The 23,699-nt window shown below is 42.9% G+C and overlaps 1 protein-coding gene across 7 annotated transcripts in view; it reads left to right on the forward strand.

The window, feature by feature from the left end:
- Window positions 1-23,699, forward strand: part of PNPLA7 (patatin like phospholipase domain containing 7) — a 280,484-nt gene that overhangs the window by 108,331 nt on the left and 148,454 nt on the right. For all 7 annotated transcript variants that reach the window (XM_059715474.1, XM_059715475.1, XM_059715477.1 and 4 more), the window contains 4 exons: window positions 934-1,011; window positions 2,266-2,471; window positions 11,694-11,825; window positions 12,061-12,184. In XM_059715474.1, the coding sequence (XP_059571457.1) occupies window positions 934-1,011; window positions 2,266-2,471; window positions 11,694-11,825; window positions 12,061-12,184 (540 nt within the window). The remainder of the gene's footprint in view (window positions 1-933; window positions 1,012-2,265; window positions 2,472-11,693; window positions 11,826-12,060; window positions 12,185-23,699) is intronic.

Genomic DNA, 23,699 nt, shown 5'->3' on the forward strand with positions numbered 1-23,699 from the left:
ATGAGCCTACAATATGAGTCTTAATGAGCTAATTGCAGAGAAAGTTGAATATATATATATATATAGGGCTATTTAGCCTGGAAAATATAAGACTGAGAGGGGTTTTAATAAGAATCTTCAGTTACCTGAAGAATGATTATAAAGAGGATGGAGATGAGCTTTTATCTGTGACCACAGGAGACAGGACTAGGAACAATGGCCCTAACCTTCAGCAGGGGGGAGATTTAGGTTGGAGATTAGGAGGAACGTTCTGACTGTGAGGGTTGTCAAGCATTACAACAGGCTACCTAGAGAAATTATGGAATCTCCATCCCTGGACATTTTCAAGAGCAGTTCGGATGGACACTTGGCTGGGATGATTTAGTTGGAAATAATCCTGCCTTTAACTGGGGTTGGATTAGATGACCTCATGAGGTCCCTTCTAGCCCTTCTTTCCTATGACCTATACAGGAGGTCAGACAGAATTTAATTTAGCAATACTTTCTGGCCTTAAACTTTAAGAAAATGCAAAACTCAACTTTATCTGTAATCAGTCAAAATTCTTTACTACAGTATTCTTTGGGTATTGAAATGTTAACCATGTTCTCATTGATGAGATCAACCACTTAATGTTTTTTATATCAGTACTTAGAAAAGTCATAGTCTGGTAGTACTCAAGGCAACAGTAGAGCAAAATAAAGTCCTTAAACTTGTAAATGTATTTAAATGAAGAGAGCTAAGGCATATGTATGAAAATGGCTCTTGAACTCACAGTTAAACCAGCAACTCTAACTTAAAGGCTAAAGGATTTATAACCTTCCTGTCAGTGATTGTTCCTGTGTTAATGGTTACTTCTTTATATTTTCACATCTTTTTTCATATGCACAGATGTGCTAAATGGTACATTTGTGATTTTTCTTGTTTCCCCCCCTCCCTCCCTCCCTCCCTCCCTAGAACCCCTCATTGTTGGATGACAGAGTGACCCTGCATCATGTTACTGCTGGGACTGTGTTGTCAAGGCAGGGAGACCAGGTAAGTGCACTTCATGAAGTGAAGGGTGACATGGCAGGAAAAAAAAGAGTCCACATTACTTGCCATTCATTACAAGCGCATGGAATCCTGCCAAGATCCTTGTATACTTCTGACAGTGGATTGTTGTTAAGATGTGTATTAAACTGCATCTTGTCATTTGAAGCCTTTGAAAGTTCCAGGTCAATTCCAAGCTTGTGCAGGTGGTTTCATCAGTCAATGCTTCATGTCCCCACCTGTAAAATGGGGGTTACAATAGTGACCATACAGACAGAGGTACAGGGAGAATAAATTCCCAGCTGCAATGAATGTGAGGAGCACCTAATGATTTGGATAAAAAGTTAGGTTGAAAAGGGCAGTTTAGGCATTTTCCCCTCCTCCGTGGGAAGCTCACCAGAGAGAGGAACTGTCTGGAGTTTGTATCACTGGTGAATAGTCATGCAAAACTGTAGTCCAAATGCACACAGAGGAAGAGGGAAATTATTTCTCCTCATCTCTCTTGCACAATATTGAGTTTGTTCTATAATTGGAGAACAACTCATTGCTATCACCTGTTGTCTGAGCCACAGCTTTTGTGCTTTGCTTTATATGAAAGAGTAGTATGACCAAAAGCAATAGAAATCTGCACACTTCTCGCTCCTTCTAGCTTACACTTATTTTCATAGGAAGATATGTGATATTTGTACAGTGCAAGTGTGTGGTTACTCGTTTCCAAAAATGCATCCTGCAATGTATGATCAAAGTCACTCATTTTTATTAGAATACCTTTTCTTAAACATCCGGGGTTCTTTGCAGATTGCTGCATTTTGCAACAAGCAGAAGATAAAGGATTTTTATAATAGCACTTGTAGCTGATGTAAAAATGCATAAAACAGGGGAGTGAATGCGGGGGATGAATTTTGGCTTCAGTTCCAGTGCTTACCTATTCTGTTTTGCCAAAGCATAGCATTACCCAAAGTGTTCTGCTATGAATACCTTATCTCCACTTAGAATTGCTTGTCCACTTCTTGAGATCTGTTAGTCATGATGACCTTCCTGATCATTCAGAGGAAGATCCATTTCAGTACTGGGACTGCAGCAGTTGGCAACAATCCATAAAGCTGTTTTTAACAGTTCACAAATGTGACTACTTATACTGCATAAATTCTTTAAAAACTCCTAGAAAAACATATTGCTTTTTGTAATATTGTCACAACAATTATCGAATTGAAACTTGTGAGGATTTATAATGAGGAACTTTGTGTCCACTCTTTCCAGGATGTTAATATCCGGTTTGTGATCTCAGGGATGCTTCATGTGTATCAGCGGAAGATAGACTCTGAGGAAGACACTTGTCTATTCATCACTCATCCAGGGGAAGTAGTAGGCCAGCTAGCTGTCCTTACTGGGGAACCTCTCATCTTCACCATCAAGGCCAATCGAGATTGCAGCTTTCTGTCCATTTCGAAATCCCATTTCTATGAGTGAGTCCTGCCTTGGAGTAGTGTATTGATTTTGCTTTTTACAACCATTCTGAATACATTTTAGTGTTTGCAAAGTGTGTGTGTGTTATCTGCACTGCTAGAACACATATGACAAAAGGATGATCTAGGTGTGAGGAACTTAAGAAGTTGCATTAGACTATAGGTTACAGCATCCTGTTTCCTATAATGAGCAGTTCACAGAATTTAAGAAAAAAGTACTGTAACACTCTCAATGATGAGCATTTTGTTGTATGTTTGTGCAGAGCTTATCTTGTTGGATTCCTAGGTGCTACAGTAATACAAATAATGAAAAAGTCAACCTCCGCCCATGTTTAGGTGTTTGAAGTATTTCTTTGCAGCGGCATCTTTGTAGTTCCTTATTTATCAGAGGGCCATCCTCTTTCTCTTTTTAACCATAGTGGAATTAATGAGCTACGCTTGCTACAGTGAGTTGCAGAGAGATACAGAGTGACTCCTTACATGGTTCCCACATACACCAACAGGTCAAGTCAAATGAAGAGTACTGCTTTGTCTACAGATAAGGCAGATAATTTCCTGATCCCTATTTATTAGTGGTTGGTTTGTGCCTTAAAGCACGATGGCAAAAATACCATAGTTTTTTGGGTTTTCTTAACCTACTGTAGATCACTCTGTGTGTAATTTTCCGACATAAACATTTAATCCTCCTGAATTGTGCTGTGATCTTATCATTGAGGTTTTATAACTGTAAGTTCATACACAGTGCTTCATAAAATATATCTATTTATTAGCTTTAAAATAGCTGCTTTTTCATTTTGTAATTGAATCTTTGCAGCGGCATCTTTGTAGTTCCTTATTTATCAGAGGGCCATCCTCTAGGACTGAATGTCCCCTAGTTATTGCAGTATAAGGATAAGCAGGATTTTTTTCTGGCTTGTGCTCTTAGGACTGTTCATTGTTTTGTACATCTTGGCCCTATTTTTTGTATTTCCTTTCTAAACCCTAATCTTTTTAATTTCTCTGTGTTTTTAATTAATTTCATGACCTGTCTCAAGGCTATTATTTTTGCAATGTCTCTTTTTGGAGATGGGGTGACTATGACTGAACACTAGCTCAGGTGACAAAGGACCATATATTCATAAAATAGTACTCTGATTTATTCAGTATGTTCTCTCCCCTTTGTTAAACATCTTCTCCTTATTCAAACTTTAGCCCATCAGATAGATACTCCCTTCTTGTCCTGTACCAGGTATCTGTTATCTGCATTTCCTGTAGACACTTTATTTTCTTTATTTCTGTTCCTCAGTCCTCCTCTTTTTTCTTAGCAACTTCATATTTCACATTTATGTCTCACCTGACCCATAAGTTTCTCCTGCCTTTGGCTTCATTTCCTCTTTTGCTAGTCAACCCTGGGTTGACTCCTGCTAGCTTGGTCTTTTCTTTGCCAAAGTTTCCTTCTGCTGATCTCTCAAAGAGCTGAGAAACTTCTCTCTGAACTTTTCCTTAACTTTCCACTAGCCATTTGGCCTCTACCATCTCTTCACAGGTCTCCAGCCCATCAGCTCTTGTGCACCAATCTTAACTTGTTTCTTCTTTTCTCTTCTCTCTCACTAACAGCTTTGTTATCAGTTCACTGTGTTCTATTATCACCTGCACCCTTTCACCACAGTCTTTTCCAAAACCAGGCTCTTTCCTTACAGCTGTTTCCACCACACCTATTGTCATGTCAGTCGATACTTCAGGAGAAAGTCTTGGGGTACCATGTTCTTCCTCAGTTTTTTTTCCTTCAGTTTGGTTGTGAAGAGAGATGTTGTTGAAAAGTAATATATAAATCTAAGTATGCTTATCATTCTCCACCTTCACTAAATCCTAGATACACAATCCTCCTTATGTGCAGTCTTGGATTCCTGTGCATTTCAGGATCTTACTATTTTGCTCCCATGTCCCCAACCAGGAAAAAGCTGTTGTAATCCATCAAAATTCCCTTGAAACTCTTTCCTTCTCTTCATCATTGACTGGTTCCATACATACATTTGTCCTCACATAATCCCAGTGATCCCATTTTATTGCCACTTAGCAGTAGGTGAAAGCTGCCCAGGTCTATCACTGGGAAGTAAAAGACAAACAGCATGGTCATGATTGCCATCAGGTAAAAAGTGTAATATTGCAAAACACCAGCCTAGCATTTGGAAGTAGTTGGATTCTGGACTGTAGATTAAATTTCCCTTGCTGATACTTTGGGTCCAGGAGCTTTTGCCTGGTACTTGATGCTATTAAATAACTATCTCTAAATAGGGAGATTTAAGTTGAGGGGTGACACAAACTAATTATATAGTTTTCTGCTAAATGCCCTCTTAATTTCACCAGACTGATATGCTAAGTACAGGGTGCTACACTCTAACTTGTGGTGTCTTGATGAATAATATAATCAAGTTGTCATCAAAGAGTCTTCAAGAGATGTATGTCTGCAACACTGAGTAGAAGGACTCTGTCAATTTTTCTACTTCTGTAAGTCATACAAGTTTGGAGTCTCTTGATACATGTTATGGAAGGAGAAGGAATATGATGTGTTTTTATGTGTTTTTTTTACTTTCCCTGCCAGTCACACTAGAGCCACCAGAAAAAGTAATGACATGGTGGTGCCAGCCTTTTCCAGACAGCTGGGCTGTAGCCTTCATAACTAGTGATTAAGAATACAGGCATCCCTACAAAAAAAACAAGTTTCTGTAGTGTAATACATTTGGCTCTTGTTTCTTGGTGCTAGGCATGGACAGAGACTGACTCAAAATCAACGATGACTGTGGGGACAGAAGGGGGAACCTAGCTGCTGGAGGGGAAAAATCTTTCTTTTTCTTGCTTTTGATTCACAGTGAGTTTTTTTTTTGTCCCCTGTGTTAACAGCCCCATAGAAGCTATAAAGATTTCAGAGAAATGACAAGCAGTACCAATAGGAACCACAAACAGCTTGTCACTTAGAAATGCAAAATGGGGATTAGTATTCACAGAATGGGGGGATCTAATTATACTGATCACAACAGAAAAATCTGTATGGAAGAAGGTTCTGAGGGCCAAATGGTAAATCGAATGGAATAAGAGCTCAATCATTCAGGAGCTTTCACTAGTTTGAAAAAGATGTTAAAGCAGCTGATGTGCTGAGAAGAGGACAGTTACAGTAAGCATAGGCGACTGGTAGGGGTGCACAGGGGTGCACGTCTCCTCTGATGGCACATGCCCCCTCTGCCCGAAACGGATGCTGCTGGTAGGGCTGGTGCCCCCCCCCGACAAGGTCGGCGGCTTCTGCGGGTGCCCCCCCAGATTCAGGAGGCACTAGTCACTCGTGACAGTAAGTGAGCATTTGGTCTGAATTGTGTCTGGCCTCCCTCATACCCTACCACACACCTACATACCGTAAAGGATGAGTTTGGACATTGCTCCAAACAGTGTGCAGAGCTGAAGAGGGAATGGGAAATATCATAGGACAAGATTGAAATAAGTGACAGGCAAAACTGATTTTGGGTTTTTTGAGGGGTTTTTTTTTGTCATTTAATCCAGGATGTTTGTAAAGAGTTTTCTTTGTATGGCCTCTTTGAATTCAGACATTGTTGTAAATTCGGTTCTCTGCCCTCCCCTTCTCCAAATGAGGCAATTTTTGTTTGCTAAGGAGAGATACAGCTGTTGTTTTTGGGCTCTGAATTGCCAGTGCCTAAGTTGGCTGTGCTGGTATTAGTACTGACCCTTTTGCTTAAGATCAGCCCATCCTAGTGGAAGAACATGTCAGGTAGCTGATAGTTTGCTCTAATTTGGCTTTATGCCACAGCTTTCTTAAAAGTTATCTTGATGGTTGACACTGTCAGTTGCTTGGGAAATCTAGAGTCCTCCTCCCCATAACATTATCTTTGCAGTAAACAGCTGGCAAAAAATGTTCCTCACTCTGTGAATTTCCAGATGGTATTGCTAGGCACAGTGGAGCAGCTGCTTCTACCAGTATGACCAAAATCATATGATAGGGTGCTGAGGGGGATGCTGAACAAGCAGACCCACAAAACTGTAGAAAAAAGAACTTGTCAAACACCTCCAGCTGTTACTTGTACTGTGCAAAGAAGTTGATATTCTGGTACATATTGATTATGACATTTGGGCAATATTCAAACCCCCAGATGATTCCTTATTCTCCTCTGGGGACTTCAGAAACCATAGCAAAGCCGCTCAACTTTTTCTGCCATTTGAAGTCAAAGTTTAATACTCACTGATGTTCAGGGAGTTATGCCCCCATTCCAAAAGTCACTTGGATCCTTCTGAAAAAAATTTAGGATTTGTATGCATCTCTTTCAGGAGGAGCAGCATTTCCAGAGCACGTGAAAGCATTTTCATTTTTGCATTTTAGATCAGCTATTAGAGAATATTAATATTCATAGATCCAGGTGTTCAAGAGCTGCTGTTTACTCTGTTAATATTCTTCCTTTTTTATGATTGCTTCTGTATATACTTGCATTTGGGCATATCCTTCTTCAGGACACAATTGAAATGCACTTAAAATTTCCAGAGTACCTGCTGGCCCCTTTGAAGGGAGTTAGTGGATTAGTTTTACCAATGTGGTCATATTTGAATTGGTAATAAAAAGTTCATTTCTGAATTGTAGTAGAATCTCAGTGTTCTGTAGATTATCACGTAAGTATTCTGTGCTCTTCTGCTCACAAGAGCAAGCATGACAGAATATTGAGGTTTGAGATTTGTGGGGGGAAAAAAACCTGGTATAAAACATATATTTTGAAGCGTCATCATTTGATCAACTTCAGTACCAATTTCACAGAAAAACGGTCATTTATTTTTCAGGCAAGGTTATTTTTCTAACAGATTTCAGTTCCCCTGCTGCCAGCTGTTTTGCCTGTAAAGCTGTTCAAAACATATTTTAAAACTAGCAAATTGCCTGTCATGAATGGGGGGGTGAGCAGGCACAGAGCACCACCACCCACCGCCCTGCGGTGCCGCTGCTCTGCCTCCGGCCTCGTGCACCTCCAAGGAGAAGGGCCGGGGGAGAGGGGGGTTGTGGGGCATGAGGCCAGCGCTGCTAGCCTCACTCCCCTGCTCCATCCCCAGTCCATCCCCCTCTGCCTCCAAGGAGCAAGGCGGGTGGGGTGTGAGGCCAGTGCTAGTGGACTTGCTTCCCCCGCTCCAGCCCCTCAGTCCTTGCTGGCATGGCGGCACTCCGCTGTGTGCACCTATCTGTGCAGATCACTGATTGGCTGCCGAGACAACCAGTCAGAGTGCAAATAAAGCATTACAGATGGACAGACAGACAGACTAAAGTTTTTATTATATTAGAATATTAACTAAAGGAAAGGACTTTGAGTAAGCATGTTTGTGTAAACTCGTCCCCCAAACTGTTAATATTTTTTGGTCAGATTTTCAAAAATAATGACCCCTGGCACAAAAGTGAACCCTGAAAAACTTCAGCTCAGAAGGTAGAAAGAGAGAGGGAATGAAAGTATTGCTGGAGCCTTATCTTTTATTATGGCATGTTGTAGGTGTAATTTGTTCGCTAAAGACCCTTTGGCGAAAGGTTTTGCCTTGACTGTATCATTGTAAATAGTTTAGAAGCAAAGTCCTTCCAATAACTAGTAGGTTAACTTCTCAGTGGTTCTGTTTATTCCCTGGCCATTATTGTCACCTTTAATCTTTACAAGAAGCAATGGGCATATCTAGCCATATGACCTGAAAACTGATGACTTGTGTTTTACGACTGACTTGACATGTCCACCTACTTCTTTTATATAGAACTTTTTCTCTGTACATCATAAAGGCTAGGTCCAGTAAGAACATAAGATGTACTATACAGGGTCAGTCCAATGGTCTGTCTAGCCCATCTCTGACAGTGACAGTGGTAGATGCTGTAGAGGGAATACACTGAACCAGGTATCTCCAGAATGATCTAGCCTCCTATTCAGTACTTTTCCAGGTATCCACCATTTACTTGGTTAATGATGCCATAGGAAACCTCTCCAACCATTCTGTTCAATAGCCATTAATAGATATAACAACAACAACAACAATTAATAATAACAATATTGCATTAATTTATCCAATTCCATTTTTAATCTGGCTATGCTATCTGTCTTCATCCCGTTCTGTGGCAGTAAATTCCACAAGTTAATTACACATTATATAAAATAGTACTTCCTCTTTTTAGTTTTAACTGTCACCTACTAATTTCAGCAGGTGCTCCCTAGTTCTAGTGTTCTGGGACTTGATAAACAATAGTTCCCTGTTCACTTGATCCATACTGTTTATGATTGTATAGATCTCTGTCATATCCTCCTGCCAGCCTTCTCCTTTCCAAACTGAAGAGCCCTAGCCATTTTAGTCTTTCCTGGTATGGCAATTTCTCCAGGCCCCTGATCATTTTTGTTAGCCCTCTGTGTACCTTTTCTAATTCTGCAATGCCCTTTTTGTTATGTGGGAGCCATAACAAATGGTATTCAAGATGTGGGTGCACCATGGATTTGTACAGTGGCATGATGTTTTGTTTTTAGTTCCCTTCTTAATGATGCCCAATGTTTTATTGGCTTTTTTGGCTGCCGCTACACACTGAGCTGACACTTTAAAAGAATTATCTACAGGGACTCCAAGGTCTCTTTCCTGAGCCATAATAGCTAGTTCAGAACCCATCATCATGTACGTATAGTTAAGATTATTTTTCCCCAGGTGTGTTACCTTACAATTTTTGACATTTGAAGTTCATCTGCCTTTTTTTTTGCCCACTTACTTAACTTGGGGAGATCTTTCTGCAGTACTTTTCCATCAGCTTGGACTTGACTACCTGGAATAATTTGGTATCATCTCAATTTAGAGAGTTCACTGTGAACCTCCATTTCCAGGTCATTGATGAAAATGTTGAGCAAAATAGGGCCCAGCATAGATCCCTGAGGGACCCCACTTTTGATCTTCCTCCTTCCTGAACGGTGACCATTTAACCCCGTACTTTGCTTCCAGTCTTTTAACCAGCTCTCAGTCCATAAAAGAACCTTTCCTCCAATCCCATGGCAATAAAATTTTTAAAGCCTTTGTTCAGGGACCTCGTCAAATGCCTTTTGGAAGTACAAATATATTATGTCAATGGGTTTTCCCTTGCCACATTCTTGTAGACACCATCAGAGAACTCCAGCAAGTTGGTGAGGCAGGACTCCCCTTTATAAAAAAACATGTTGACTCTTTCCCAGCAGATCATATTTGTCTGTGTGACTGCTGAGTATATTCTTTATTATAGTTTCTATCAACTTGTCAGAGATGGAAGGGAGACTCACTGGTCTGTAGTTCCCAGGATCGCCTCTGGAGCCCTATCAGAAGATGAGTGTTATGCTGGGAACCTGCCAGTAATGGTCCTAGATACTTATTAATATTCAGTTTATCAGTTTGTTTCAAAACTCCCTCTGTTGTTACTTCAAAGCAGTCTAGTAGGGATGTGTGGAATGGGCCAAATTCAATTTGGATTTGGCCTGAATTGGGGACAGTGATTTGATTTGTTGATTTGGATCACTGTCCCCGATTCGGTTTGGCTGAATCCAAATCTGAAGATTCGATTTGAAGAATCAGTGATTCAGCCCTAGACAGCTTTAAATGTGTTTTCTACATAGCTCAAGGTACCAGGCATGGCTCGTGAACGCTGTGATGCTGGGGCAGATGTAGCATCCCACAGGAGTGTGGGGGGAGCCCCCACATGCTTGGTGGTGAACCTGGAAGTGGACTGGAAGTACTTCTGGTCCACTTCCAGGTCTGCCACCAATCATGGAGGGGGCTGCCCTGCACCCCCCTGGTTCACCGATCGGCCGCGGGGGGACCCCAGGCGCCCCCCCAGACCCATGAGGCACCAGTCGCCAGGGTGGGGGGGGGTCCCCTATACGCTCCCCGGTGGACCTGGAAGTGGACCGGAAGTGGTTCTGGTCCATTTCTGAGTCTGCTGGGGAGCCCCCCACGCTCCTGTAGGATGCTCCATCCGCCTCACCATCACAGTGTTCACTAGCCACTTAGTACCTTGAGGTATGTAGAAAAAACATTTAAAGCTGTGTCTATATCCAAATTGCCCAATCTTTCTGAATCTCTCCAAATCGATTTGGAGAGATTAAATGGTATCCTGATTCAATTCAGATTCAGAGATTTGGCCACCAAATCGGGACGAATCTCTGCTGAATTGAATCAGGGACTGAAGCTTCGCACAGCCCTACAGTGTAGCTCTTCAGACCCATCTACTATGTCCAGCCATTTTTGCTTTACATGCTCTCCGACTAGTCTTCTTGCTCACTAAGTTCAGGAGAGTCCAATGTGAAAATGTAAGAATTGGCTTATTCATATGTCTTGGTCAAAATTAAAGTGGAGGGACTTAGTATGGTGACAGAAAGCCAAATGTAGGGACTTGAAGGAATTGTTCTTGCCCACAACTTAAAACACAGTAGGATCTTTATTTTAGTGTAAACATAACTTTTCTGTAAAATTGGGTTCATGATTTGTTTCTTAGGTGAATCATTCTCAACAATAAAAATGATGAAACTTCTAATTTATATGGAATACATTAAATTTTATGTTTAAACCGAGGGACATCAGAACTGTGGCAGGGTCTGGGATTGATGAGCATAACAGTTACTAGCCACCCACAGGAGGGATGGGATAGTTTTGATTCCCTCAGGTTAAATTGTTTGCATCTGTGGGCTTTAATTACACCTGCTGTTACCATAGTTTCTTACAGACCAAGGCCAAAGGGACCATTAGATCATCTTGTCTGTTCTGCTGGAAATCATAGGCCATTAAATTTCACTAAGATACCCTATATTACATCCAAAGCCTTCAGATAGATTAAAGTGTTTCTGTTCTCTAGAGGCTATGCTTTGTACCACCGACACTGAACAGGGAGCACTTTATCACCTGTGTTGCCCCTTTCTTTCTCTTGCTCACTCTCTCTTTAAGAATTATTGTCACACTTCAAATACAGTAAGATGAAATCTTGGTGAACATTTCATTCTCTCAGGAGAGAGAAGGTTTATTGCACTATGGAAAAAATATAGCATTAGCACTAAGATAGCCATGGTTATGAAGACTGCATTTTTATTCAGTTTTGGAAACAAAAAAACATTAAAACAGTTTGTCTTATGAAGCTTCCCTGTTGTATAGGCAGGAAAAGCATTATACCATGGGGGAAATACCCATATGTGTGTGTCCCTGAAACATTTAGATGCCTTTATGTTTACCTTCTAGGATAATGCGGGACCAGCCAGATGTAGTCCTGGGGGTGGCCCATACTGTTGTAAAAAGAATGTCCTCGTTTGTGAGGCAAATTGACTTTGCTCTGGACTGGATGGAAGTTGAGGCTGGACGAGCCGTTTACAGGTGAGGTATAAGCAAAGTGGGTGTGGTGATGTTCCTAGTACTTTTTTATAGCATAATATCCAGAACTCCACCTGACTGTCATTGCACAGAAAACCAAGCACTACTTGTACGCATGAGCAAATGCATGGAAAATCTCAATCTTGGAAGGGCCAAGGTGGTGAGGTTTACACAGATTTTGGAAACATTTGCTGAGCTTAAACCCCACTAACTCTTCGTGTGGATTGTTCAATTACAGGCAGGGCGACAAGTCCGATTGTACGTACATTGTGCTGAATGGTCGACTTCGCTCTGTCATCAGGCTGGATGATGGGAAAAAACATCTGACTGGTGAATATGGGCGAGGAGACCTAATTGGAGTGGTAAGAATGAGCTTCAGATCTATTTTCCAGCTTTATTGAAAAATTATAGCTTCAGATGAAATAAAGTGGGTAGCCTTTGTTCTGACAACTTAACTGGTCTTGGCTTATGAAAGTGTGGCCATCATCTGTTCAAAAGTGAAGAATCTGCTTTTGCTAGGAAGCTCTGTAGCAGGATAGTACAGATGTAGAATGAATGGTTAGGATTTTTTCTAGTTTGCTGCAATACTGTTTTGTTTTTGTGAGAAATTCAGCATGTGTTTGCATGGTTAAGTAACCTTTTCAAATTGGTGTAACACAGTGGCACTCAACACTTTTGGCCCACAGGCCAGTCTGTGGGCTGGATCCAGCTGGTGAACCCAATCCATCCTATTGAGTGGGCACTGCGGGCCTCCATCTGGCTGTGTGGAGGGGGGTAGGGGTCTGGGGTGGCAGTATTAATTGTCACTGCTCCTCTGCCACCAAATTTCCCAACCCATGGGGAGCCCTGTGAGCCAGATGCCAAGGCTCCATGGGCTGGATTTGACCCATGGGCTGGGGCTGAGCACTCCTGGCTCAGCCCCAGTTTGTTGTATCAAACTAACCATTGTCATTCTAAACAACAGGGTATACTTGTATCAGATTTCTCTCCTCCATTCCTCTCTGTTGCTTCCCCTTAGGACCTAGCATAATACCAGCTCTGCATTGTGGCTGCAAAGGCAGTTTGCTTTTTTAGCTTCAAACAAGGAGAGCTCTGAAATGCTGAGGCTGTAATTCAAACCCTGTCCAGTTTTCTCTGGTTATTGAGGGCTAACAGTTCTACCTATAAATAGATGTACTATGCTGACATACCTTTGGGAGGAGTACTAAGTGTGAACTCTTTTGAGAGACAGCATGATCAAAAGATATTACAGTGTATTATTTTGTGCTAGTTACAAGACTTAATTGCAACAAAGGGAACATGAAAACAAACATCTTAATGAAAATTACCCAGTCAGTACAGGTGCTTTGAAGCTCTTATTACAAAAACAAGCTAAAAATGTATCTATTTAAGCCCATTCTATTCTAGATATAAGGTTTCCCTCACGTTGTACATGTGTTTCTGGAAAACGGCACATAACTCAAAGTTGCATAAAGGGAACCCACTTTACAATGTAACAAATAGGGATATGTTCCAAAACCTCAACTGTACTGACCCCCAGACCCGTTTCTACCATTTTTACAAGACGATTTTGGTACTCGCCAACAGCAGACAGTACACACAAGCACAGGGTTGTGGTGAATGTTACCATAATGGGGATGGCAACTACAGAAACATGTGTCACACACAATGAGCGAGGAGCACAGATCCATACAGGAGACTATATTTTGGTGCATGTCTCTCCCGCAATGCACCGCACAAAGCAGCTGACTGCGGGCTTCCACCACACTGATCACATAAGAGTGAATTTACCTTGCTTATAATGAATTTTTGGTATAAAAAGGGTCATCACATAAGAGCGAATTTGCACATACAGAACCCGAATAAAATGCGGGAAACCTGTATATGGCTCAGAGGCACAGATCCTACAAATTGCCTGGTGTTTCTGAGGAGCATAGAAAAAAGACTTTGTGTTATAAGGGTATGTGACCATGTTCACCCAGTCAGGTGTGTGGAAAATTGGCTTATGGGATGTACCCAGAGGGTGGTGGTGGATAGGTCATTTTCAACCTGGAAAAATGTGGGCAGTGGAGTTCCCAAAGGTTTGGTCCTCGGACGAGTGCTGTTCAATATCTTCATCAGTGACTTGGAAGAGGGCGTGGAAAGCACTGTTTCCAAATTCATGGACGACACCAAATTATGGGGCAAAGTAAACGCATTGGAGAGCAGGGAGCGGATTCGGGCAGATTTGGACAGATTGGGAAAGTGGGCAGAACAGAATAGGATACAGTTTAACACAAATAAGTGCAAAGTGCTGCACCTAGGGAGAAAGAATCACCAACACACCTACAGGCTGGGAGTTGACTTCCTAAGCAGCACAGCAGCAGAAAGGGATCTCAGAGTCATAGTCGTCTTCAAAATGAACATGAGTCGTGACAAAATGAACATCAGTGTGACAAAGTGATAAGTAACGCCAACCGCACTCTTTCCTGCATTAGAAGGCGCATCACAAGCAGGTCCAGGGAGGTGATACTTTCCCTCTATGCGACATTGGTAAGATCGCAGCTGGAGTACTGCATCCAGTTCTGGGCACCGCACTTCAAGAGGGATGTGGATAACCTTGTGAGGATTCAGAGGAGGGCTACTTGTATGGTTAAGGGCCTGCAGGTAAGATCCTATGAGGAGAGACTGAGGGCAAAACAAGGTTGAGAGGGGATCTTGTGGCCGTCTACAAATTCATCGGGGGGGAGCAAGGAATGGGAAATACTCTGTTTACCAGGGTTCCCCTTGGGGTTAATAGGAACAATGGCCATAAACTGACAGAGAGCAGATTTAGATTAGACATTAGGAAAAATGTCTTTACAGTGAGGGTTGCCAAAATCTGGAATGTGCTTCCAAGGGAGGTGGTGCTCTCCCTTACCTTGGGAGTCTTGAAGAGGAGACTAGACAAGTACCTAGCTGGGGTCATCTGACCCCAGCACTCTTTCCTGCCCAGGGCGGGGGGGTTAGACTCAATCTACTGAGGTCCTTTCCGACTCGAACACCTGTGAAATCCATCTATGAAATCTGTGTTTACCACGTAGACACTTGAATGGCTTGCTATTGGGACAGTGGGACAGCACCTGTAGAAGCACAAATAGTGCAAGGTGACTGTTTGCGATTTTGCCCTGTGTCTGCACTTGTACTATAGTTGTTGGGCCTGTTGCACTTACCTATGGGATCCTCAGAGAGAAGTTGGCTCAGCCCACTGAAACATTACATCTTCTGGGATATGTGAAAACCATCACAGCAGGAGCCAGGCTTTGATTATTCTCCACGTAACTACCATTTCCTAGATTTTGTCTTGATGTGGAAGCCAAGATGAATCTTCACCTGTTGCTCATAGCTCAGCAGCTCAGCATAAAAAGCTCTTTACTGGAGACTTTGAGAAGCTGCCATGGGGTGGTGGATCTATGCAATATGTATGAACTCCCAAAGACTGAGAGAAGTTGATCAAAATCCTGTTACATTCTAACCTTAGGAGCAGTTGCCTCCAGGCCAGGAATGGGCAATTATTTGGGCCCACGGGCCACATAGGGAGTTGTGTTGAGGTGTTGCGGGTTTGGTCGGCACCCCCACATCTCCCCACCCCACCCTGTGCAACAACTCACCAAAACTCCCTATGTAGGATGGGGCTGTGGGCAGACTGGGAGCAGTGTTCAGGAGTGGGAGGCCAAGGTCATGGGATGGGGTCATGAGGTGGTGACAGTGCAAGGTTAAGGCCTAAGGCACAGCTGCAATCTGCTGCTCGCATGCCTCTCCTCTGGGTGCGAGTTCTGCAGGCAGAGGCGTGCAGGGAACAGATCGTGGCTCTTCCCCAGCCCAGCCCTGCACTGTCACAGCCCCAAGATCCCAGGGTCTCCATAGAGACCAGCCAGGAGCCACATGGACAGGGCGTTCTGATCGTGTCCACCTGGCAGAGCACTCTGACCGAGTAGCTTCCAGCTGGATGCCGCGGAGATCATGGGATCTTGGGGCAGTGACGATGCAGGGCTGAGGCACAGCCCTGGTTCAGCGGGCAGAGACATGCACTGAGCATATCGTGGCTCTGCCCTCGCCTTGCGTTGTTACTGCCCCAAGATCCCAGGGTTTCCCCAGCCCTGCCTGCCTACCCTGCTCCCTAACACTGCTCCTCACTGGCCCACAGCTCCATCTCAACTGTCTGGCCAAATGCCCTGCCTGTATGCGTCTTGCCCCTGGCGGTGGGTGCAGAGCGAACAGCCCTGGGTGCTTGGGCAGCAGGTCTGGGTCTGGCAGCAGTGACAGCCAGAAGGAGCTTTCACCACCGCCAGGGCTGCTAGAAAATTGAGTCTGGACAAGGCAGCACCAAGGGACCCATTGTGGGCCAGGCAGAATCGCTCTGCAGGCTGGATCTGGCCCACAAGCCCTTTTTTGCTTACCTCTGCTCCAGGCAGACTTAACTGGAGAACAGTGCACTTTTGACTGAAGGAACTACATTGAAGAAGACATTTTACATCCCAGTATGTTAGTGTTTTGATTCAAGTTCTCCTGTTGAGAAGGCCCCCATATCAACCCCCAAGCCCCTCCCTCAGAAGGCTGTATTAAAGCATATGCTTATCTTCCTCTTCATCTTGGACATGGTAAAAACCACATAGCTTAGAAACAATCAAGATTGAGGTCTTTGACTGATTGTACTGGCACAAGGTCTTTGATCTCATGAATAAGTCTTTGTCAGATGCAACAGGTGCTACAAAATTAGGAATAGGTTAAATGTATTTTCTTCCTCCTTCCAGCACTTGTGGTCTGGAGGGCTGAATATCAAGCTTGTTGCGTATGCAGTGCTCCCAAGCTAAAAAACAGAGTTGATTTCCAGCTTCTTGAAAATAATTGAGTGAAAAGGGAATGGATGCCTTATACTTTGTAAGTGTTCTTCCCATACATTGAACAGGATCAGTTTTGGCATAACATTTCACACTGGCTCAATTATTTGCTTGTCTCGTTAGAAGAGAAGGGAGGCGATTGTAGTGGATGATCCTGCATGTATTTATTGTAATAGTGCCAAGCTTTCCGAGCGCCTAGGTATAGCTACAGAAGCATTTATATCCAAATTGCAAGTCATTTTTCTGGATCCATTTTGTGTCATGAATCATTCAAGGACTTTTGGGACTTTGTGGATGTCATCGACTCCTTTCTGCCCACACTTTTCAGAAGCCACTGACTCATGTTGCCATTTGTTGAATGAGGCTTGATGCTCTGACCATCTTTATAAATCTTCCTCCAGCTTTTTCGATGGAGTGCCAAGCATATTGCAACAGTTCATTGCAAAAGGCATCAGTAAAAGTTCATTTTCCTTTATCAAAGGCTTACTTATCCCTGCTTTATAAAAGCCATGTAATCCTTGAAAAAGCCGATTGCAATCTTGGTTCAGAAAATGAAAGAATTGAAGAATCAAGCAAAAAGAATGGTAAACCAAGAGTATTAGATGCCCAAGACCAAACTGACTTGGGTAGTTAAAACAAATGGGAAAATATGGGATTCTGGTGCGCAGGCATTGGTTAAAATGTGGATTATTACAATTTACATATTTGTGTTTAGTGACTTTTTATTCATATGAATGCAGAAAAAAAATGCTTTACGCTTCAAACTCATCGGAGATGGACAAGCATTACTTTTCCCATTTTAATGGGGTAATTTTGAAACCAGGAGTTGGTGGGTGTGGCTTATCCAGTTTATTAGTTAGCATAGGTGTTGGCTCACAGCTCGCTACTCTATCCAGTAGATCGAGCTCATAGCCACTCACAGGGCCTTGTTATACCTTAGACTGTAAGTCATACAAATGTTGATCAGCATAGTGCTAGCTTGGAGTTTGCAGCAGTTGAAACCTTCTTTGACTGTTCCGCCTCTGCACAGCTGTGACTTGCAACTACAGCAGTGGTTCCCAACCTTTTTCATTCTGTGAACTGGCAAACTCACTCAAAGAATTTTGGCGGACCAGGTATAGAAACAATCTAATTTACATATTTAAATTTGTACCTGGGTGTGGGTTGGGGCACTGCAGCCTCAGGTACCAGGTGACCCTGCGGGGGGGGGGGGGGGGGGGCTATGCAGGTGGTGGCCTCAGGGGACCCAGCTGGGGCTGCCTGGGAAAAAGGGGCTCCACTGCCTTCCCTAGGAGCAAGCAGCAGGGCTACCTCCCTGCCCTCTGCCCCGGGTATTTCCCTGCCCACATCCCCCTGCTCAGCTGCGCAGAGGCAGATTAAGGTGTCCTGGGGCCCTGGGCAAACACGAAATTACAGTGCCCCCATTGCACTGACCTGCAAGTGCCTGGCTGTGTCCGTGCAGCTGCGCGCACACACAGGGCTGGGCCAGGTCAGGCTGGGAGTGCTCCCCTGCGCCTCTGTGGGTGGGTGGTGGTGCCAGGAGGGGTGACTACAGGGGGCTAGGGTGAATTTTGGGGGGCTATGGTCCCCAAGACCCACCCTGCAGAGGCACAGCCTGAAGTGGCACTTCCAATCCTGCCCCCCCCCCCCCCCCCCGGCATGGCGCTTCATGGCACTGCCATCTGGCCCAGCCCGGCCCAGCCCCAGCTTGCCTCCCCAGCCCCATTGAGGGAGGGGTCCTGCTCCTGGCTGCAGGGAATGCAAAAGCTGGAATTTTAAATTTGGTGCCATTTTTGTCTCCCTGCTGTCCCAACGTGCAGCCAGTTCAGGGATTAAGAGCTCCAGAAGCCACCTAAAATTACCGTGTAACAAGGTCCTCATTCTGTCAATGCAACTCAAACTGGTACCTGCTCTTGAGCTGTGTTTATTCAGTGGTCTGTGAAAAGATCAGAGGCTGTTAAGGTGTCAAGCTTTTGCCATTACTTAAATTGTTATAGTAGTGCTAGATGTTAACGAAGCGAGTCATGTGAAGAAAACACGTATCCAGATCATTGGAGTTCTCTGCAGAGCAGTGCTGGCTGGCAGCAATGGTCCAATGGAAGAACACTTCTTTTATGAATGTTCTCTCCCTGTGTCAACTGTTGAAACCTGTCTCCTAAAAATTGCATGGCCTAATAAATCTGTTTAAAGAAAGACTGATGATAATGATTTAACTCATTTTAAAGAGTGATCTCATAATGAATAGTTCAGTCTCTTTTGTTGTTGTTCCACATAGATAGATAGATAGATATACATAGCTATCTATCTAGAGATATAAATATATCTATATATAATACACACACACACACTTTTTAAGTAAAACATGCAGCAAAATGTGTGCACACATGCATTTCTGCAACAGTATTTCCATTAAGCACAAGGTCTGAGAGCAAGTGATAAGTTATGGTAAAGAGGATATTAAATTAGCAAATGCTGCAGTGAGGCTGATCTACTGTGCATTGAATTTCATTTTCCACTCTACAAGATATGGATATTGTATCATATTTTAAATCTTGTTACATTTAGAAATGCAGTTGTTCATCTCACAAATATTAGCTTGGAAAGATTAAAAAATGTTCAAGCCCAGTGATAAGAATCATTCTGAAATGGATTGTAGTTTCCCTGGCGAATGTGGAGCACATTCCTTTTGAAATGTTTTTAATTAAATATTACAAGCCTTTAATTGTTGTGAGGTCTTTGAAGGAAATATGAAGATCAGGTGTTTATTCTTCAAGCTTTTGTTCTTTATCAGTATAAACATTATCACAAGCTCATTTCCTTTGACAAAAATCACAAAAGCAGGTAAGTGTTGAAATGTGTGCCTGACAATAGCTTTTGCTTGATGCCTGGAGAGCAATTATTGTTTTGCTAGTTAGGACTTAGGGGTAAGTGGCACGCTATCTATCAATTAATTAGTAATTTTACAATTAAATTTATGACATCCTTGCCTCCCGGTTTTTTCTTCCTTCCTTAAATTTCAAGGTACTGAAAAACTCACATAGTTATGTAAAAATTAATAAAATCCCTGTCAGTGTAGAGTTCATACTTATGAATATGGCATATCATAGGAAAGTGGGACTGGAAAGGACTAAAGAAGGTCATCTCATCTGACCCCTGCTCAGGGGGGAAGTGGTTGATGCCCAAAACGTGGCTAGGGAGTTGAGCAAGGTGATGGAACAATATGGTCAAATTCTTTTCCCTTCTCTGTGTCTAATTTGCCATGTAATACAATAGGCTAATCACAATTAGCATAGCACTTATGGTGAATATCATTATTCCATTTTGAAAGTAGGGAATGGGGTTTAGGCAGATTTCAATAATTTGTTGAAGTTTGCCAGCTGAGTTAGCATCAGCACTAGGACTAGAATCCAGGTCCTAGGTCCTGATTGCCAGGCCTGATTATAACAGGGAGTATTGAGTTGTGGTAATTTAAATCAATTCATTTTTCTGAACATTAGTCTCCTAAACTGTCAGCTGGGGATTTGCTTACCTGTTGTTGTGAAGAGTAGAAATGCTCTATATTCCAGTTTTTATGTACAATAAATATATTTTTCTCTAATGTATATAGACAAACAAAATCCAGATACAGTCTGTGGCTACCAGGAGAGTCACTCCAGCCTCATTTCAGTAACATAACGTGGGGTGGGCAAGCACCAATGGTGGCCCTCCTGGGGAGTCTATGTTGTGTCAGCAATAGCAGCTCCATGTTGCTGCTGTTGCAGCAGCACGTAGGTGCAGGGATACTGCACTGCTGGTGCAGCAACAACTTGGGTGGGCAGACCATGTCACAGCAGCAGTGGCCAGGAACTTTGAGTCCCAGGAGCAGATAAGTTTCCCTCCCTCCCTCTTCCCCCACCTTCTGGCACTCGGCAGTGCTCTTCCCCAGCAGCCCAGGGTACTATCACTGCTAGTTATGACTGCCTGGTTTGGTGGTATAGGCATATAGCATTTAGTTCTTAGAGATTTGGTTTTAATCCAGAGTCTGACAGTGATTTGTTGTAGGTATGTGAATGGGTCACTTAACTTTTGTGAATGTCATTTGTAAAATTGTATCTGATTAAAAGGCTGTTTGTAAAGTGCAGTGGAATAAGGCCTCTTGATAGCTGAGGTTGATCGTAGAAGCCTGGAACCTTTTGGCTTCCAAACTGTAATTTTAATCTAGTAAACTGATGGTTTATGACTAGTGGCTACTAGGGGTGTGTGAAGCAGGCCCTATTTGATTCGGATTCGAATTTGGCCCGAATCAGGGGCAATGATTCGATTAATTGATTCGGATCACTGTCCCTGATTCGATTCGGCTGAATCCGAATCTGAAGATTCGATGCGGATTTGGAGAATCAGCGGTTTGGACATAGACACAGCTTTAAGTGTTTTTTCTTGTGAATGCTGCAATTTTGGGGTGCCTGGAGTGTCCCACAGGAGTGCGGGGGGCCCCACCAAGTGCTTGGCGACAAACCTGGAAGTGGACCAGAAGTACTTCCTGCCCTGTGCCCCTCTGGCTTGGCAACTGGCTGCAGGGGGACCCCGGGTGCCCACCCCAGACCCAGGAGGCACCTGTTGCTGAGCCAGGGGTGGCATAGGGGGGGCCCTTGCATGCTCCCCTATGGATCTGGAAGTGGACTGGAAGTGCTTCTGGTCCACTTCTGGGTCTGCTGCCAAGAGTGCTGGGGAGCCCCTGACACTTCTGTGGGACACTCCATCTGCCCCAGTATCACAGCACTCATGAGCCACCTGCTACCTAGAGGTATGTAGAAAAAACATTTAAAGCTGTGTCTATGTCTGAATCTCCAAATCTTTCCGAATCAATTTAGAGGGTTCCAATTCGATTCGGAGAGATTAAATGGTCTTCTGATTCGATTCAGATTTGGAGATTTGGCCACCAAATCGGGCCAAATCTCCGCTGAATTGAATGAGGGACTGAAGCTTCACACAGCGCTAGCGGCTACTGCTCTCCCATCCATCTCATTCAGCTCTTTTAAATTCAGAAGTCAGTTTGTAAGAAAAGCGACTTTCTTTTTAAACAATCATCATGATCTGAGGAAGTATTGATACAGTCGGTTGTTTTGACTGAATTGTATCAATTTCAATAAAGTTGAAAGTAACTTGATAAAAAACAAATAACTTCTGCAATAAATATTTTGCCCAATTCTAGTTTTTTTTTAGAGAGGAGACAGACAGAGGGACCTTGGAGCAGGAAGAGGATGAGAGAGAAGTGTGGCCTCCTCACTGTGAAAGTGCTTTGAAGCCAGAGAGTAGTGGAACACAGGACTTGAAAGATCCAGCAGAGACATGGGGACAGAGAGAGTTGGAGCAGGCTGCAAATAGAGGGAGACTAGCTGAAAAACATACCTGTGAGAATTCCAAACCAGGATGGATTTCTTCAGTGTGAGGCTGAATATTCAAGACTGCAGGGTTTCTCTCTAATTGAAATCTCTTCAGTCAGAACAACATACTCCATTATTCCTACATCTGTTATTGAGATCTTCCTCAAGTTATTGGTGCACTATATTAGAAGTGATGCTTTTTATGCATGTGGATACCACAGTCTTAAATTCCTTTTAAATAACCTAGATGAATACATTCAAGAATTTTTCAGCACCTCAAAGAATCTCTTTTTTTCTCCCTTTGGTTTGCTAGATATTTTTTTGGAATGGTCCTTTTCAGATTAGCAATATGGAGCCTGCCTACCATTTACCTCCTATTACACAGCGACACAAAAATAGGAGTGAAACTTAAAAACACTTTATGATCAGTTTACACTTTTAACTGTAAGCCCTATTCTCTTCCATTACCACCCATACTAATGCATATGGTCTCTTTGATATTGTTCTTCAAAATGCAGGCTCAATTCTCCTCAAGGAAGTGAAAGACAGCTCCCGTTGACTTTGTTAGGTGTCATGTCAAGCCCAGAGTCTTGACTTAAAAGGACTTGGCTGCTTCTTTATCTGTAACAGAAGAGCTGGACTTTTTTGGTCACTGGGGTAAATTGGCAAGCAGAGAATTGGAGGAGGTGGTTGTCAAAAGAAATTTCAAAAGCACATGGTGTACTGCATTCCACCATTAATACTGTCCCCACAAATGGCATTTATTTGGTGTCTGTCTGGTGGCTCATTCTGTGTTCATTGCTTTCAACAATGTTGCCTGCCTTCCCCTCACCTTCTTCCTTTGGCCCCCTTGTTTGGTGCAAACAAGCTAATGTCTTGGTTCCTTTTAAAACCTATTGCATAAAAAGTACTTTTCTGTACTTAATCAGCTTAGCCCACTTACTGCTTCAAGTACAAATGAGCTGAAGAAGTATTTGACAGCAGCTAATGTTTACCCTGAAATAGCATGTTCTCCAGTGTCCTTCATTACCTTTGGCATTGCACTGCTCTGGTCAAAGTAAGTATACATCACAAGATGTACCAGTAAACTTGGATCTTTTAAACCTAGCTTCATGCCCCACCCTGATCCGCTCAAGATGTGAAAATCTAATTGTAATTTTTTTTAACCTGTTTGTTTCAACCATTTTGTCTTGGGTTTAAATCACTCTGCTGCATGTATTGGCTTTCAAGGTCTCACAACATGTAGCACGTGCCTATATGTCTCATATTATCTATCTCCTTTAGTGCCTCACTCCCTTTGTCTCCCAGTTCCATCAACAGAGGCCAGCATTGATTTCCTTCTGCTTGTACTTTTACTGGTATCCATGCTATCTTTCATACTGCTCATTGTGTTTAGTCCACCCTTTAGCTGTAAATCTCTGTAAATCCACCCCCAAACTACCCACAAATAGCTCCTAAAATCTTATTCTGCTGACCTGCTTAGAAGTAAGGGTAAGAGAAAGATAAGATCATTCATTTTCCATAAAAAGGAAGTGTGTGTGTGCCTTGCTGCATTACTGTGGAGTCTTTCTCAAATCCTTATTCTTTCTAGCCGCTTCTGCAACTCTTTTTAGTTCTTTATGACAATCCTTTGTGTTCCAACAGAAGTAGATTGG

This window comes from Alligator mississippiensis, chromosome 12 (assembly GCF_030867095.1).
Source record: "Alligator mississippiensis isolate rAllMis1 chromosome 12, rAllMis1, whole genome shotgun sequence".
Taxonomy (NCBI): domain Eukaryota; kingdom Metazoa; phylum Chordata; order Crocodylia; family Alligatoridae; genus Alligator; species Alligator mississippiensis.